At 49.1% G+C, this 12,801-nt stretch overlaps 2 protein-coding genes across 2 annotated transcripts; both read left to right on the plus strand.

Moving 5' to 3' along the window:
- Positions 1-1,142: 1,142 nt before the first annotated feature.
- LOC136000689 (olfactory receptor 14J1-like) lies at positions 1,143-5,109 on the plus strand (the record flags this gene model as incomplete). The annotated part of the gene is made up of 2 exons (XM_065654621.1): positions 1,143-2,017; positions 5,010-5,109. Coding segments are annotated over 2 exons (975 nt in total), but the record flags the coding sequence as incomplete, so codon positions are not given.
- Positions 5,110-9,431: 4,322 nt separating this feature from the next.
- On the plus strand, positions 9,432-10,415 carry LOC136000648 (olfactory receptor 6F1-like). Its single transcript, XM_065654577.1, has one exon. The coding sequence runs from the start codon at positions 9,432-9,434 to the stop codon at positions 10,413-10,415; it is 984 nt and encodes a 327-aa protein (XP_065510649.1).
- The last annotated feature ends 2,386 nt before the right edge of the window (positions 10,416-12,801 follow it).

A 12,801-nucleotide genomic window follows, 5' to 3' on the forward strand; every position in this document is an offset into this window, starting at 1 on the left:
TGGCCTCTCTCACACCCACCCTCACCGCAGTTTCCTTCTTGCTCCACTGCTCTGGGTCACTGCTGGTGTGATCTGGTTCTTGCTGTCAGGCTCTCTGGGGATGGGAGTTTCAGCTGCAGAGTCACAGCCTGATCTTGTGGGTCCTTTCCTGCAGGTGTGTCCATGGGAACACGTGTCCCAGCTTTCCTCTGAGCTGTGGGGCTGTGGGCAATGCAGTGTGTGGGGCTGGGGAATGAGCTGAGTCTCCCTGAATCAAATGCCAGTATTAGGACTCTTGGCTGTGTCCCTGAGATTTCATTCCAAGCTGTGAGCTTCCCTCCAGGATGCAAACCTGTCCTACAGCCTCTCTGTGTTATGTGAAAGCCCTATGGAGGAGCACAGAGATGCTGTGACAGAAAAAATGCTGTTGGGTTTGTGAAACCCGTGGTTTCCGGGATAAACATGGGATACTGAAACCTTAGGAGAGGGTGAGACATGCTGTGGTCTGTGGTGGGTCCCTCTGCTTTCAGCAGTGCCTGGTGGCTTTTCAGGGTAACATGTCAGTGTGATCAGCCTACATCTCAGAAAGGTGCCAGCCCAGGGCAGCTGGAGCAAGACAGAGGGACAGAGCAGCTGCCCTCACTCTGCACTGACCCACAGGCATCCTCTGGTCTCGCAGGACTCGCTCTGTTCTCCCTGAGTGCAGCAGAAATGCTGAGGGTTTCTGACACCCAAGAACACTCCCCAGGGTGGGAGGGGAGAAGGAGCTGTAGAAACGCCAAACCTCTCAAACTCAGTTTCTCAGGTCTGGGGGTACAGATGCTGACAGTCCCTTCTGCAGCAGGAGCGGTTCCATCTGACAAAGCTGAACCCCAGGACTGGCCCCTGCCCCACCCCATCACACAGGCTCAGGCTGACTCCTCAAGAGCCCCTGGGCAGAGACCCGGCTCTTCATTGCACACTCATCAAGCACCGACGAGGGCTCCAGCCAGGACGTTCTCCTGGAAAATGAAAAGAGTGTCTTTGTGGGAGGGGCTGTGGGAAATGACTTTGGTTTTCCCAGAAAAGTCTCATCTGAACCATCACTGTCTTTTCCTCCTTGCGCAAGTCCTCATGCCCACAGGCAGCAAATGTCCAACAGCAGCTCTAACACCCAGTTCCTCCTCCTGGCATTCACAGACACACGGGACCTGCAGCTCTTGCACTTCTGGCTCTTCCTGGGCATCTACCTGGCTGCCCTCCTGGGCAATGGCCTCATCATCACCACCATAGCCTGTGACCAGTACCTCCACACCCCCATGTACTTCTTCCTGCTCAACCTCGCCCTCCTCGACCTGGGCTCCATCTCCATCACTGTCCCCAAATCCTTGGCCAACTCTCTGTGGGATACCAGGCTCATTTCCTATGCGGGTTGTGCTGCCCAGGTCTTCTTTTTAGCTTTCTTGTTTGGTGCAGAGTATTCTCTTCTCACCATCATGTCCTACGACCGCTACGTTGCCATCTGCAAACCCCTGCACTACGGGACCCTCCTGGGCAGCAGAGCTTGTGTCCACATGGCAGCAGCTGCCTGGGTCAGTGGGTTTCTCAATGCTCTGCTGCACACGGCCAATACATTTTCACTGCCACTGTGCAAGGGCAATGCCCTGGACCAGTTCTTCTGTGAAATCCCCCAGATCCTCAAGCTCTCCTGCTCACACTCCTACCTCAGGGAAATTTGGCTTCTTGCTTTCCTTGGTTTTCTGGTTTTTGGATGTTTTATTTTCATCATGCTGTCCTATGTGCAGATCTTGAGGGCCGTACTGAGGATCCCCTCTGAGCAGGGACGGCACAAAGCCTTCGCCACGTGCCTCCCTCACCTGGCCGTGGTCTCCCTGTTTGTCAGCGCTGGCATGCTTGCCTACCTGAAGCCCCCCTCCATCTCCTCCCCATCCCTGGACCTGGTGGTGTCTGTTCTGTACTCGGTGGTGCCTCCAGCAGTGAACCCCCTCATCTACAGCATGAGGAACCAGGAGCTCAAGGATGCCCTGAGGAAAATATTTCAATACTGACTACTTTAGGTTACTAAGGTTCACACTATTTCACTAGGGCTGCAAGAGAAATAGCCAGGACTAACTTTCCTTCTTTTCTTCTTATGTGTCTATATTTTTCCATAGTGCTTTTGCTGGGCTTTGTTTCTTGGTTCATGTCTGTAATAATATAATTCTTGGCCTCCTGCGTGTCTTTTTTTGAACCAAAGACCTCATCTACATATGTATATGCGCTCCTTAGTTTTTGATAAACTCAATAAATGAAGCAGCAGAAAACAATTTGTCTCATGTCCCACCTCTTCACAATCCTCTGGAGCTGGGGGAGCAGCCCCAGGATGCAGGAGGGTCCAGGAGGCAAATGCTGCCCCATGGAGGAGCAGCCCTGGTGGCCTTGGGGCTGCCCATGGGCAACTCAGTGGTCGTTCCCTCTCTGACACCTGCGAATTCGGGCTGCTGCTTCGCTGGATCCATAGGCAAGGGCAACAGCAGGATGCAGCAGGACACATCCCTTGTTGTCTGTTGACAGTGGAGATGGTGAATGGTCACGGAGATATGCACCGTCCCAGTCCATGATGAGGCAGAGGACAATCCTCCAGGAGAGGAATCTGGAGCTGCCTGGAGAGCCCACGAGATACACACGGACCAGCTGTGCCTGAGGTGGGCAGTGACAGGACCCCACAGAGTGAGATATGGCCCAAGGTGGAGTCATCAAAGGGAAAGCACTAAACGCAGGTATCTGCAGGGAAACAAAGATGGACACAGACAGTCTGATACAGACCAGCTCCAACAGGCAACAGCACCCTCACAGCCACCACACCAACAGCAGCACTTACACAACCATGAGCAACAGAACTGACCCTGTCCTGTTGCCCCTCTCAGACTGATCTGGTGTGAAGGTTGCACGAGTGGTCCATGCATCCTGGGCAGAACTTATCCACTGTCTCACACGCTCCTGTGTTCCCCCAGCTGTGGACCTGGGCTTTGTGTTTGCCCAGACTCAGAGATATTACCCATTTGGCCATTCCAACCCTGGGTGTCTTCACATCCTGGTGTCCTCCTCCTCCTTGCTACCCTCACTTAGAATTGACCAAAACCACACGCAACAGTGAACCCACTCACACAGCAAATAGCCAGGAGGGGACTTTAAGAAATGTCGTAGTTTAACCCTGGTCATCCGCTCAGCACCACACAGTCAGTCGCTCACTCTCCCACAGCAGGATCGGGAGAAGGATAAGAAAAGTAAAAGAAAACTCGTGGATTGAGATAAAGAGGAGGAAAGTGATAAGAGGAGGAAAATGAGGGATCAGCAGCCAGCGGTAGCCAAAAGAGAGAGTTTAATAGGTAAACCAAAAGCTGTGTGTGCAATCAAAGAAAAATGAGGAATTCACCCGCTGCTTTGCGTTCGCAGGTGGGTGTTCAGCCATCTCCAGAAAATCAGGGCTCCATCACACATAGCAGTTACTTGGGAAGACAAACGCCATCACTCTGAGTGTTCTCCCCTCCCTTCTCCTCCCAGATTTTATTGCTGAGCATGACTACATATGGTATGGAAGACCCCTTTGGTCAGTTGGGGTCAGCTGTCCCAGCTGCGTCTCCTCTCAATTTCTTGGACACCCCCTGCCTCCTCTCACTTCTCAGCGTGAGAAGCTTAAAAGACCTTGATACTGTGCAAGCACTGCTCAGCAATGACTGAAATATTGGGCTGTGATCAACACTGTTTCCATCACAGATTTAACACACAGCCCCGTACAAGTGACTATGAAGATAAGTAACTCTACCCCAACTGAAACCAGCCTAATAAGCAGGACAGACCATGGTGATGAGGCAGGGGGTTTGGCCAGACCAGCACTGACCAGCCACCTCCCCACGGGCAGCTGGTCCCTCGAATCCCTCTCCTCCCCACTCTTCCACAGGCTGCTTCTTCCACAGTCCACCTTGATCCCTCCCTTTCTCTGCCCGACTCTCTTCCCCAGTTCACAACTACCATCAGTTACTTTTTCCCCAATGGTCTCAGGTTTTCTCCGTTTGTACTCAAGTTTGATAGTTTGGATGCCATTGTCCAGGTCCTCTGGGACTTCAGTGGCATCACTGGTGGCTCCCCCAGTTCAGATGGAACTCCGCCTGCAGCTCCCAAGGGCCTCTGGTCTCCTGCAGGTTCTGTGCTCATGGCTGGACAGTGACTGCAATCCTGAGAAATTTCAAATCTTATGAGAACCTTTAAATCAACTTAAATGATTAAGTACATTCAGTAAAATGTCTGAGCTTTTCCCTTGATTTCTAACTGAGAATTTTTCAGGATGTGTATTAACAGAAGGAGAGGAAATATTGATATTTCCTTGTCTTTGCATCACCAGTACTGTATCTCTTACTCCGTGTGTTTCATCTCCCTCACATTCCAGTTATTTCCTTCTGGCCTGAAGAAATTCACCATGTCTTTTAATTGTGTTTATATTTATAATTTCCTATCTATCTCTCAAAAATATTTATTGCATGGTTCTCCCTTCTGGAAGGTGGAACCCATTGGAGCCAGCTTGGACTTGGCATAGAGCTGAGGCCTGTGTTTTATCTTTTTGATGATCTAATCACATTTGAATTTGTGTGTTCAAAACCAAGCAAAACCTTTTTGTGCCTGTTTGCAGCCAGTTCTCTAATGAGAGCAGGTGGAAATTTGTGGAATGGGGCTTGAACATCCAGTTGCAGCCTTCAGTGGAGAAGTCTGATGTAAGCAAAAGTTATGTAACTCCCAGATGTGCGACGACAGAAATAGTGGTGTTGGGAGGTGAGGAGCAAGGTTGTCCACACAGTGTCAGACCTCAAGGGACTACTTTTCCAATCTGTCCAGACCTCCTTAGGAGACAGTCTGGATCAATATCAATTAGAAAATGCTGGTATCACCTCTTCCATAAACTGAAAAGTAATGAAAAAATCCTTAAATATGAAAATAAAAATTATTAAATGCTTATAGAAATCTTCAACTGGACTTCTAAAACCTCTCTGCTGTACAAGTCTTGAAGACTTTTCAAAAATCATGGTAGACACACGGATCCTTAGGGCTTTCTCCACTTTTATGAGCCCCATGGTGCATTTGGTGCTGAGTCCATGAACCTCAGATACTGAGAGGAGACTGAAAAAACCTCTCAAGGACGTAAAGTCAGAAGCAAATGCCAAAGTGTCTGGGAGCGTTACTTGGCCCAACTGACGGCAATTACCAACAAACTCTCCTGATGGAGTCGTTAGAGCAGATACTTGGAGGCCATGATGGCAGATAGGCAAAGGTCACGTACAGACAGTTCTGATGCTGAGAAAACCTTTGGTTCGATTTATGAGGCAGAAAGGCCAAGCCCTCAGCCCAGCCCCTGGCAAGGCAGATCCTGTCCCTCCTGCGTGGCTCTTCCTGGGGCAGTGGGATGTGGGTGTGATGCTGAGTGAAGAACAACAGCCTGACACCTCCCTGTGGGGCTGCAATGAGGCCCCTGTGCCATGAGGATGTGTCTCCTCGCAGGTCTGTGGCAGAGACAACTGCCATGGCCAAGTGGACAGAGATCTCTGTTCTGTGGGTGCCTTCCCGCCCTACCAGAGCCCTTGGCCATCTCCACCACCACTGTCCCACACCTGCCCCTCTCTCCCCATGGCTCTAGACACCCATCTCTTCCCCACCTTGCTCTCGCCATGGCATTTCCATACGTCACTGATGTCTTTCCACCCTCCCTGGCTGTTCCGTGAAACACAAAGCCATGGGCTGATCGCAGACTCCCTCTGGGTGACCTCTTGCACCACAGTGCAGCCCTCAAGTGACATTTTTATCTCCTCATGCCCTGTCTCCACATTCTAAGCCGCACTTTGCAGCAGATTTTCTCTTTCTTCTGCTCTTTCCCATTATCAAGCAAAGTTCCATGATCTCAGAATCCACCCTTAAAGTCTTTGACCCAGCCCGTCAGCCCGCTTGTGGTCTCTCAGCTGACCAGAAAGAAGTATCCTCACCATGATCTTCCAAGCCACACGCCTGCTGTTGGCCTTTCAGCTTGCTGGACGAGACTAAAGACATGTGCCTGCTGCAGATAAAAGTAACATGATTGTCACCCGCCAAGCCCATGCACCTGCTGGTGGTCTTTCTCTGACTGCCAGGTGCATCACCATGCCAGTCCTGCAAGGCACTATGGCAGCAGAGACCTTGCAAACAACAATCAAGGTACGTGCATGTTGGTGGTTTATCAGTTCCTTAGGCACAGCTTCAAGGACATGCACATAGACCAGTCATGTGCCTGAAGCTGGCCTACCAGGTACTCAGGTGGAAGTGACCTCACAGCCGTGTGCCCCTTGCTGGCCCATGAGTCCCTGAGGCACCATAGACCTGGTCCCAGCAATCCTGCTCATCTCCTTCTTGGGCCTGACAGCTGGTCAGGTACCTGTAACCTCACATCCCTCTTCAGATGCCCCGTGGCTGCTCCAGAATTACCCTGGCTTGCCCCAGGGGGCCAAACTGCTGAAGGTGGGTAGGGAGAGGGGTTGGAGGTGATGGGGGTTGAGCACGGAATGAGAGCTTTGGGGATGAGGTGTGCAATTCAGGGATTAAGGATTAGAGCTTGCTGTTCTGGGTTAGGATTTAGGCATCTGGCAATCTGCTTAGGTGCGTTGTCAGTGTCAAGGGAGGGTTGTGGTGAGGCCTAATGTTAAGGCTGGTAATTTAAGGTTAGGGATACAGGGTAGGGATTAAAGTGAGTAAAAGCATAAGACTAAGAATAAGGGGTTATGGGCTTGGGATTTGGCTTAGAGGTAAATTTTGAGCTTTGGGTTTAAAGTAGTGCATTACTGTCAGGGTGAGGACTAGCATTTAGGGCTAAGGTTAGAGTTTAAGATTACTGCTTAGAACCCAGGTAAGGGCCTAACATGAATGTTTTCACAGTCAATGTCACGGCAGCATCACCATTACCTGAAACCCTCCAAATCTTTCATCTCTGTTGGCCAAGCCATTCTTTCTTCCCCCACATCTCCAGTCTCTCTTGTCCCAGTTCCCCTTGACCTTCCCAAATCTGTCATCATCTTGGGAGCAGCTTTCTGATGGCCTTCATGACCTCTGAGTATTTGCCTTCCCGGTGCTGGTCAGTCAGTTCCTGTGACAGAAGTGACCTCACAGCAGCATCCAACGGGACACAATGGGCTGCTGTGCTGCTGAGGTCCCTGCTCAGCCCACCCAGCAGCCCTGCACCACCCCTAAGGTCCCCTACCTCAGCTCACGCCTACCAGCTCGTGCTCCAGAACAGCTCCCATAGGTCCTGGGAGACTTTTCCCAGTCCCACATGGTGCTTCAGCTACTCCAGGGTATGTTGGTCGTAGTGGTGGCAACCTCTGTGCAAACAACTGAATCAATTCCTGAACGGAGATTTTAGGAAATAGTTGATCCCTCTGCGGAAAAGACTTCTGTGTAATAGCAGAAAAAGTCTTCCTTTCCACAACTGCTAGTATTTTTAAGCCAATTTTCGTGAAACTCTTCATAGTCAGTTAGTTAGTTAGTTTGTTTTGACAGTACCATGGGCAAGTGTCAGCAAGCTAATTAAACACTGTGTCTCTATGTGAATGTTTTTATGCAGCCATTTCCCAAAATACATCGCCTACCAATGGTTTGAGTTGGGAAACACTGTTCAGAGGATCTTCTCAATTTGTATTGGCACATTTTGTATCTCTACTTCTTTCCCTCTGTCTCTTTTATTTCCTTGCCTATTCTTTGAAGAGCTCTCTGAGGAAAAGATTCATTGAATTATGGAATCCCATAGATTGGAAGAGACTCCTTTGCAAGGATCTTTGCAACAGCGTCTTCAACTGGATCAAGTGAGGCTCCCCGTACAACAGTTCTGCTGAGTTCTTAAAATTCAGCCAGCCCGTTGTCCTGCACATCCTCTCTGGCATGTGCAAGCAAGTTAAGTAATTACTGTTACTCAATTTTATTCAGTTTTGCAGCAGAAACTGCTACAGGGATCTCTGAAACAGTGAGGTTCTTCACCCAGGATGTTAATAACTACCTGTATGCACAGGAAACAGGCCCAGGCACAGCAGGATCTGCCCGTCTCCAGCACTGTCTGGAATCCCACCTGGAGAAATCCCACACGAGTCAGGCCAACATTTCATTTGAAGGTGACTAATTTTTGCTTATTTTGGAGGTGGTTGATATTGAAGGAGGTTGACTGAACTCAGTCACTTGGTTTCAAGTTGATCCATTGTCTCAGACCAGTTCCTCCTGTTGTCTCTGTGGACAATGAGATGGGAAAGTCCTTGGACCACCCAGGTGGCTAATGACTGAAGAGCTCTGCTTGCACACCCACACAACTTTGTTTCACCGCCTCAAACCCACCATCTCCTCCTCTCCCTCTTCTCCCCTTGCATTTTGAATTATTCTGGTTTTGGAGCCATCTGCTCACTCCGTTCTATGTCTGAAAACAAATGTAAAGATGAAGGGATAAACACCAGTCTTTATTGTATATGTGGGATTTTTTTGTCTTTCTTTCTCCTACATGTGTAGTTTGATTTAAAAAACAAAATAAGTTTAGGAATCGGAGATTTGAGACTTGAATAGTGAGTTTCACCTGCTTCACAACAGGTGCCTTTGAGAATTTGTTTTCCCAAGGCTCCCTGTGTAATCAATGGAGAGAGGAGAAAACTCTCAAGGCTGGGTCCTCCCAACCTATAGCTGGCACACAAAAGAAAAGTTACAGATCTCTTCCAGTCACTATTCTCCTGGTCTGTGTTTAGATCAGGATATTTGATAGCGATGAGCAACTGTTTGGAAGTAACTGCATTTCGGTGCAGATGGATGTCAGATGAGACCGGGTGGAACCATAACTAAAGAAGATGAGTTATATTTGGTCCCTATTCTGCCCTCCCCTCCCCTTTCCTGAAGAAACAGAGAGCACAAAGCTGTGGAAGAAAGCACGGGATTACGAAAGAGATGCTTGATACTGCTTATTCTGAAATCAGTAGATACTCAGGGACTCCTAGTCCAAAAAGGCAAGTACTGAAAAATAGAAAGAAAAGCTTTCAGCATACATTAGATTTGATTTGATTTGATTTGACTTGATGTAATAGTTTGGCATTTGCGCAATAAAAGAGATGACTTAGGCACATAGGTGTGACAGATGTTTGGAAAAGACCTGTGTGCATTTGGAATTTGCCAGGAATGGGATAAAATAGCTAACAGACTTTAAAATTCTCTGTTTTGAAGGAAAAATTCTTTCTGAGTGTTTGAAAAATATAGAAAGAAGATAACAAATTCTCAGAACTCCAAATGAAATTTGATGCAGAAATATCAGGGTATGAGAAGTGGTTGAAGTACTCCATCTGTGTACTATTGGAAGACTGCAAGAAAGGAAAGAAGCAGAGAGTTTTGGGGAGCCCTTCACCCAGACTGTGGAATTATCACACTTGGTTTTTGCCATGTTCCTGTCTCAGCATGACGAACCGAAATTCAACATGGGACCAGAAAATGAAACTGCAGTTACTGAGTTCATCCTAGAGGGTTTCTCAGGGCTTGATCAAAGACTGCAGCTCTTACTCTCTCTGGTGTTTCTGCTCATTTACCTGACAACAGTGATGGGGAACGCCACCATCATTTTCCTCGTGTATGCAGATCACCGCCTTCAAACCCCCATGTACTTTTTCATTGGCAATCTGGCCTTCCTGGAAATCTGGTTTACATCCTCCACAAGCATCAAGTTGGTTGTGATCCTGGGTTCTGGGAGGAGAACAATCTCACTAAGCAGCTGCTTTGCCCAATCCTCTTCCTATTTTGCCTTGGGCTGTACAGAGCTTATTCTACTTGTTGTCATGTCCTTTGACCGCTGTGTTGCCATCTGCCAACCTTTGCATTATGCTGCCATCATGAAGCCTCAGCTCTGCATCCACCTGGTTGTTGCTACTTGGGTCACAGGCTTCATACTCTTGAGTTACCGCCTGGCCATCCTCTCCCAGCTGACTTTCTGTGGCTCAAATGAGATCCATCACTTTTTCTGTGACAGCTCCCCCTTATTCAAACTGTCCTGCTCTGACACCAGCATGCTTTGGAAAATAGACTCTGTTTTCTTATCATTTGCCATTCTGGGTTCCTTATGTTTAACTCTGGCATTTTACCTGTGCATCCTTTTCTGTATTCTACATCTTCCAACAGCCTCTGGGAGGAAAAAAGCTTTTTCTACATGTTCTTCCCATCTCACCACCTTGGCAATTGGATATGGGAGCTGCATTGCTCTCTACATGTGTCCTTCAGTTGCTGTTTCCTTGGAGAACAGTAGATTTGTAGCATTGCTGAACACCGTTCTGTACCCCTTCTTAAATCCATTCATCTACAGTCTTAGAAACAAGGCTGTGATACTGGCCCTGAATGAAGCCATTGCCCGTACAAGAGCACAGCTTTTCCCCTAATCATGAGGCATTTCTGGACAGCAATTCCAGTGATCTGCTATCATATGTTAGATAATACCAATGCATATGTATGTAACCTCCAGACAGAGATACCTCAGGAGATTGATAGAATCATAGAATCCTTTCAGTTGGAAGAGACCCTCAGGATCATCGAGTCCAACCACAACCCAATTCTAGCACTAAGCCATGTCCCTAAGAACCTTGTCTAATCACCTTTTAAACACCTTCAGGGGTGGTGACTTCCCCACTGCCCTGGGCAGCCTGTTCCAATGCCCAACAACCCTTTCTAGGAAGAATTTTTTCCTAATATCCAATCTGAACCTCCCCTGCTGCAACTTGAGGCCATTTCCTCTTGTCCTATCTCGTTGCATTGTGTTAAGTGATAAAAACCTCCTCTTCACACACAAAGAAGGCACTAACAATGGCAGGAGAAGTAACTCGGTTAATACCCTGCCCCAGCTGCTCTCAGCCCCATCACTGGGGAGCCACCAGCTCATCAGGAGCCCATCTCCAAAACCAAGAAGAGCACAGAGGCTCATTGGCAAGTGGGAACCCAAATTACAGGCTCTGGGGAATGAACATCTTGTCCCAAGGCTACCCTGGGAGAGCCCTCAGCCTCATTGTCCAGGTGTGAAGCCCATCAAGAGGAGCCACTGAGCGCAGCTCTCTGGATCACCATTTAGACTAACGGGATTGTTGCCTAGGGGTGCAGGACGTGGGATGCAGGGGAAGAGCATCTTTGGATTACACAGGACTTACCATGGGAAGTTTGGAGAAGGACCCCAACCAGTGCAGTCTGTCCTGTCTTCTCATTAAACTTAACTTCTAAGTCTTTGCTATGTGAGCAAATCTCTTCTCTGCGTGAACATGTGAGCGTGGGGGTGTGAGTGTAGCAACTGGAGCAGGACCAGGGGGTCAGACAGCCTGTATGTCATTGGTGCCAGCAACTGAGAGACCAGAGTGACTGGACATAAGAGTGTGTGCGCATGTGTGTGACTGGGGGGTCTGTACCAGTATCTGGAATGAGGCTGCGGCCCCGGGGGCTCATGTGTCCTGGTGTCTGCAACTGGCAAGGCCAGTGTCCTGGGGAGGCTACTGAGCAGACTGAGTGTTTGAGCCCCGCTGCTGGAAGAATCCACCCTGAACGGGTATATACATAAAATAGACTGGACTAGACTAGAAGAGTTCAGTTGGAAGGGACCTACAGCGATCATCTAGTTCAAATACCTGACACATTCAGGGCTGACCAAAAAATAAATCATGTTATCAAGGGCATTGTCCAAAGGCCTCTTACACACTGACAGGCTTGGGGCATTGACCACCTCTCAAGGAAGCCTGTTCCAGTGTTTGACCAGCCTTGATAAAGAGATGTTTCCTAATATCCAGTCTAAACCTCCCCTGGCCAAGCTTTGAACCATTCCCATGTGTCCTATCGCTGGACACCAGGGAGAAGATCTCAGCACCTCCCTGTCCATGTCCCCTCCTCAGGAAGCTGTAGAGAGCAACGAGGTCACCCCTCAGCCTCCTTTTCTCCAAACTAGAGAAGCCCAAAGTCCTCAGCAGCTCCTCAGAGGACAATCCTTCCAACCCTTTCACCAGGTTTGTTGCTCTCCTCTGGACGCATTCAAGGACCTTCACATCCTTGTTGTAATAATATGTGGGGCCCAGAACTGCACACAGCCCTCAAGGTGAGGCCACACCAATGCTGAATACAGCAGCACAGTCACCTCTTTTGACCACATGGCCATGCTGTGTTTGATGAACCCCAGGATGCGGTTTACCGTCTTGGCTGCTGGGGGACAGTGTTGCCTCCTGTTGACCCTGTGGCCAACCATCACACCAGATCCCTTTCTGCAGGGCTGCTCTCCAGCCACTCTCTCCCAATCTACACTTGCACTCAGTGTTACTCTATGCCAGGTAGAACAATCCAGCACTTGGACTTGTTCAATTTCATGCCGAGTGCTGGGTCCTGCAGTTGGCTCACAATAACCCCATGCAACACCACAGACTCAGGGAAGAGCGGCTGGAAATCTGCCAAACGGAAAAGGATCGGGGGATGTTGATGGACAGTGACTGAACATGAGCCAGTGTATGCCCAGGCGGCCAAGAAGGCCACCAGCATCCGGGCATGCATCAAGAATAGCGTGGCCAGCAGGACCAGGCAAGTGATCATCCCTCTCTTCTTTGCACTGGTGAGGCCACACCTTGAATGCTGTGCTCAGTTTTGGGCCCCTCCCTACAAGAAAGACCTTGAGGTGCTGGACGGAGTTCAGAGAAGGGCAACAAGGCTGGTGAAGGGTCTTGAAAACAAGTCAGATGGGGAGCAGTTGAAGGAGCTGGGGCTGTTTAGCCTGGAGAAAAGAAGGCTGAGGGGAGACCTTTTCGC

Source organism: Caloenas nicobarica, chromosome 34, assembly GCF_036013445.1.
Source record: "Caloenas nicobarica isolate bCalNic1 chromosome 34, bCalNic1.hap1, whole genome shotgun sequence".
Lineage (NCBI taxonomy): Eukaryota > Metazoa > Chordata > Aves > Columbiformes > Columbidae > Caloenas > Caloenas nicobarica.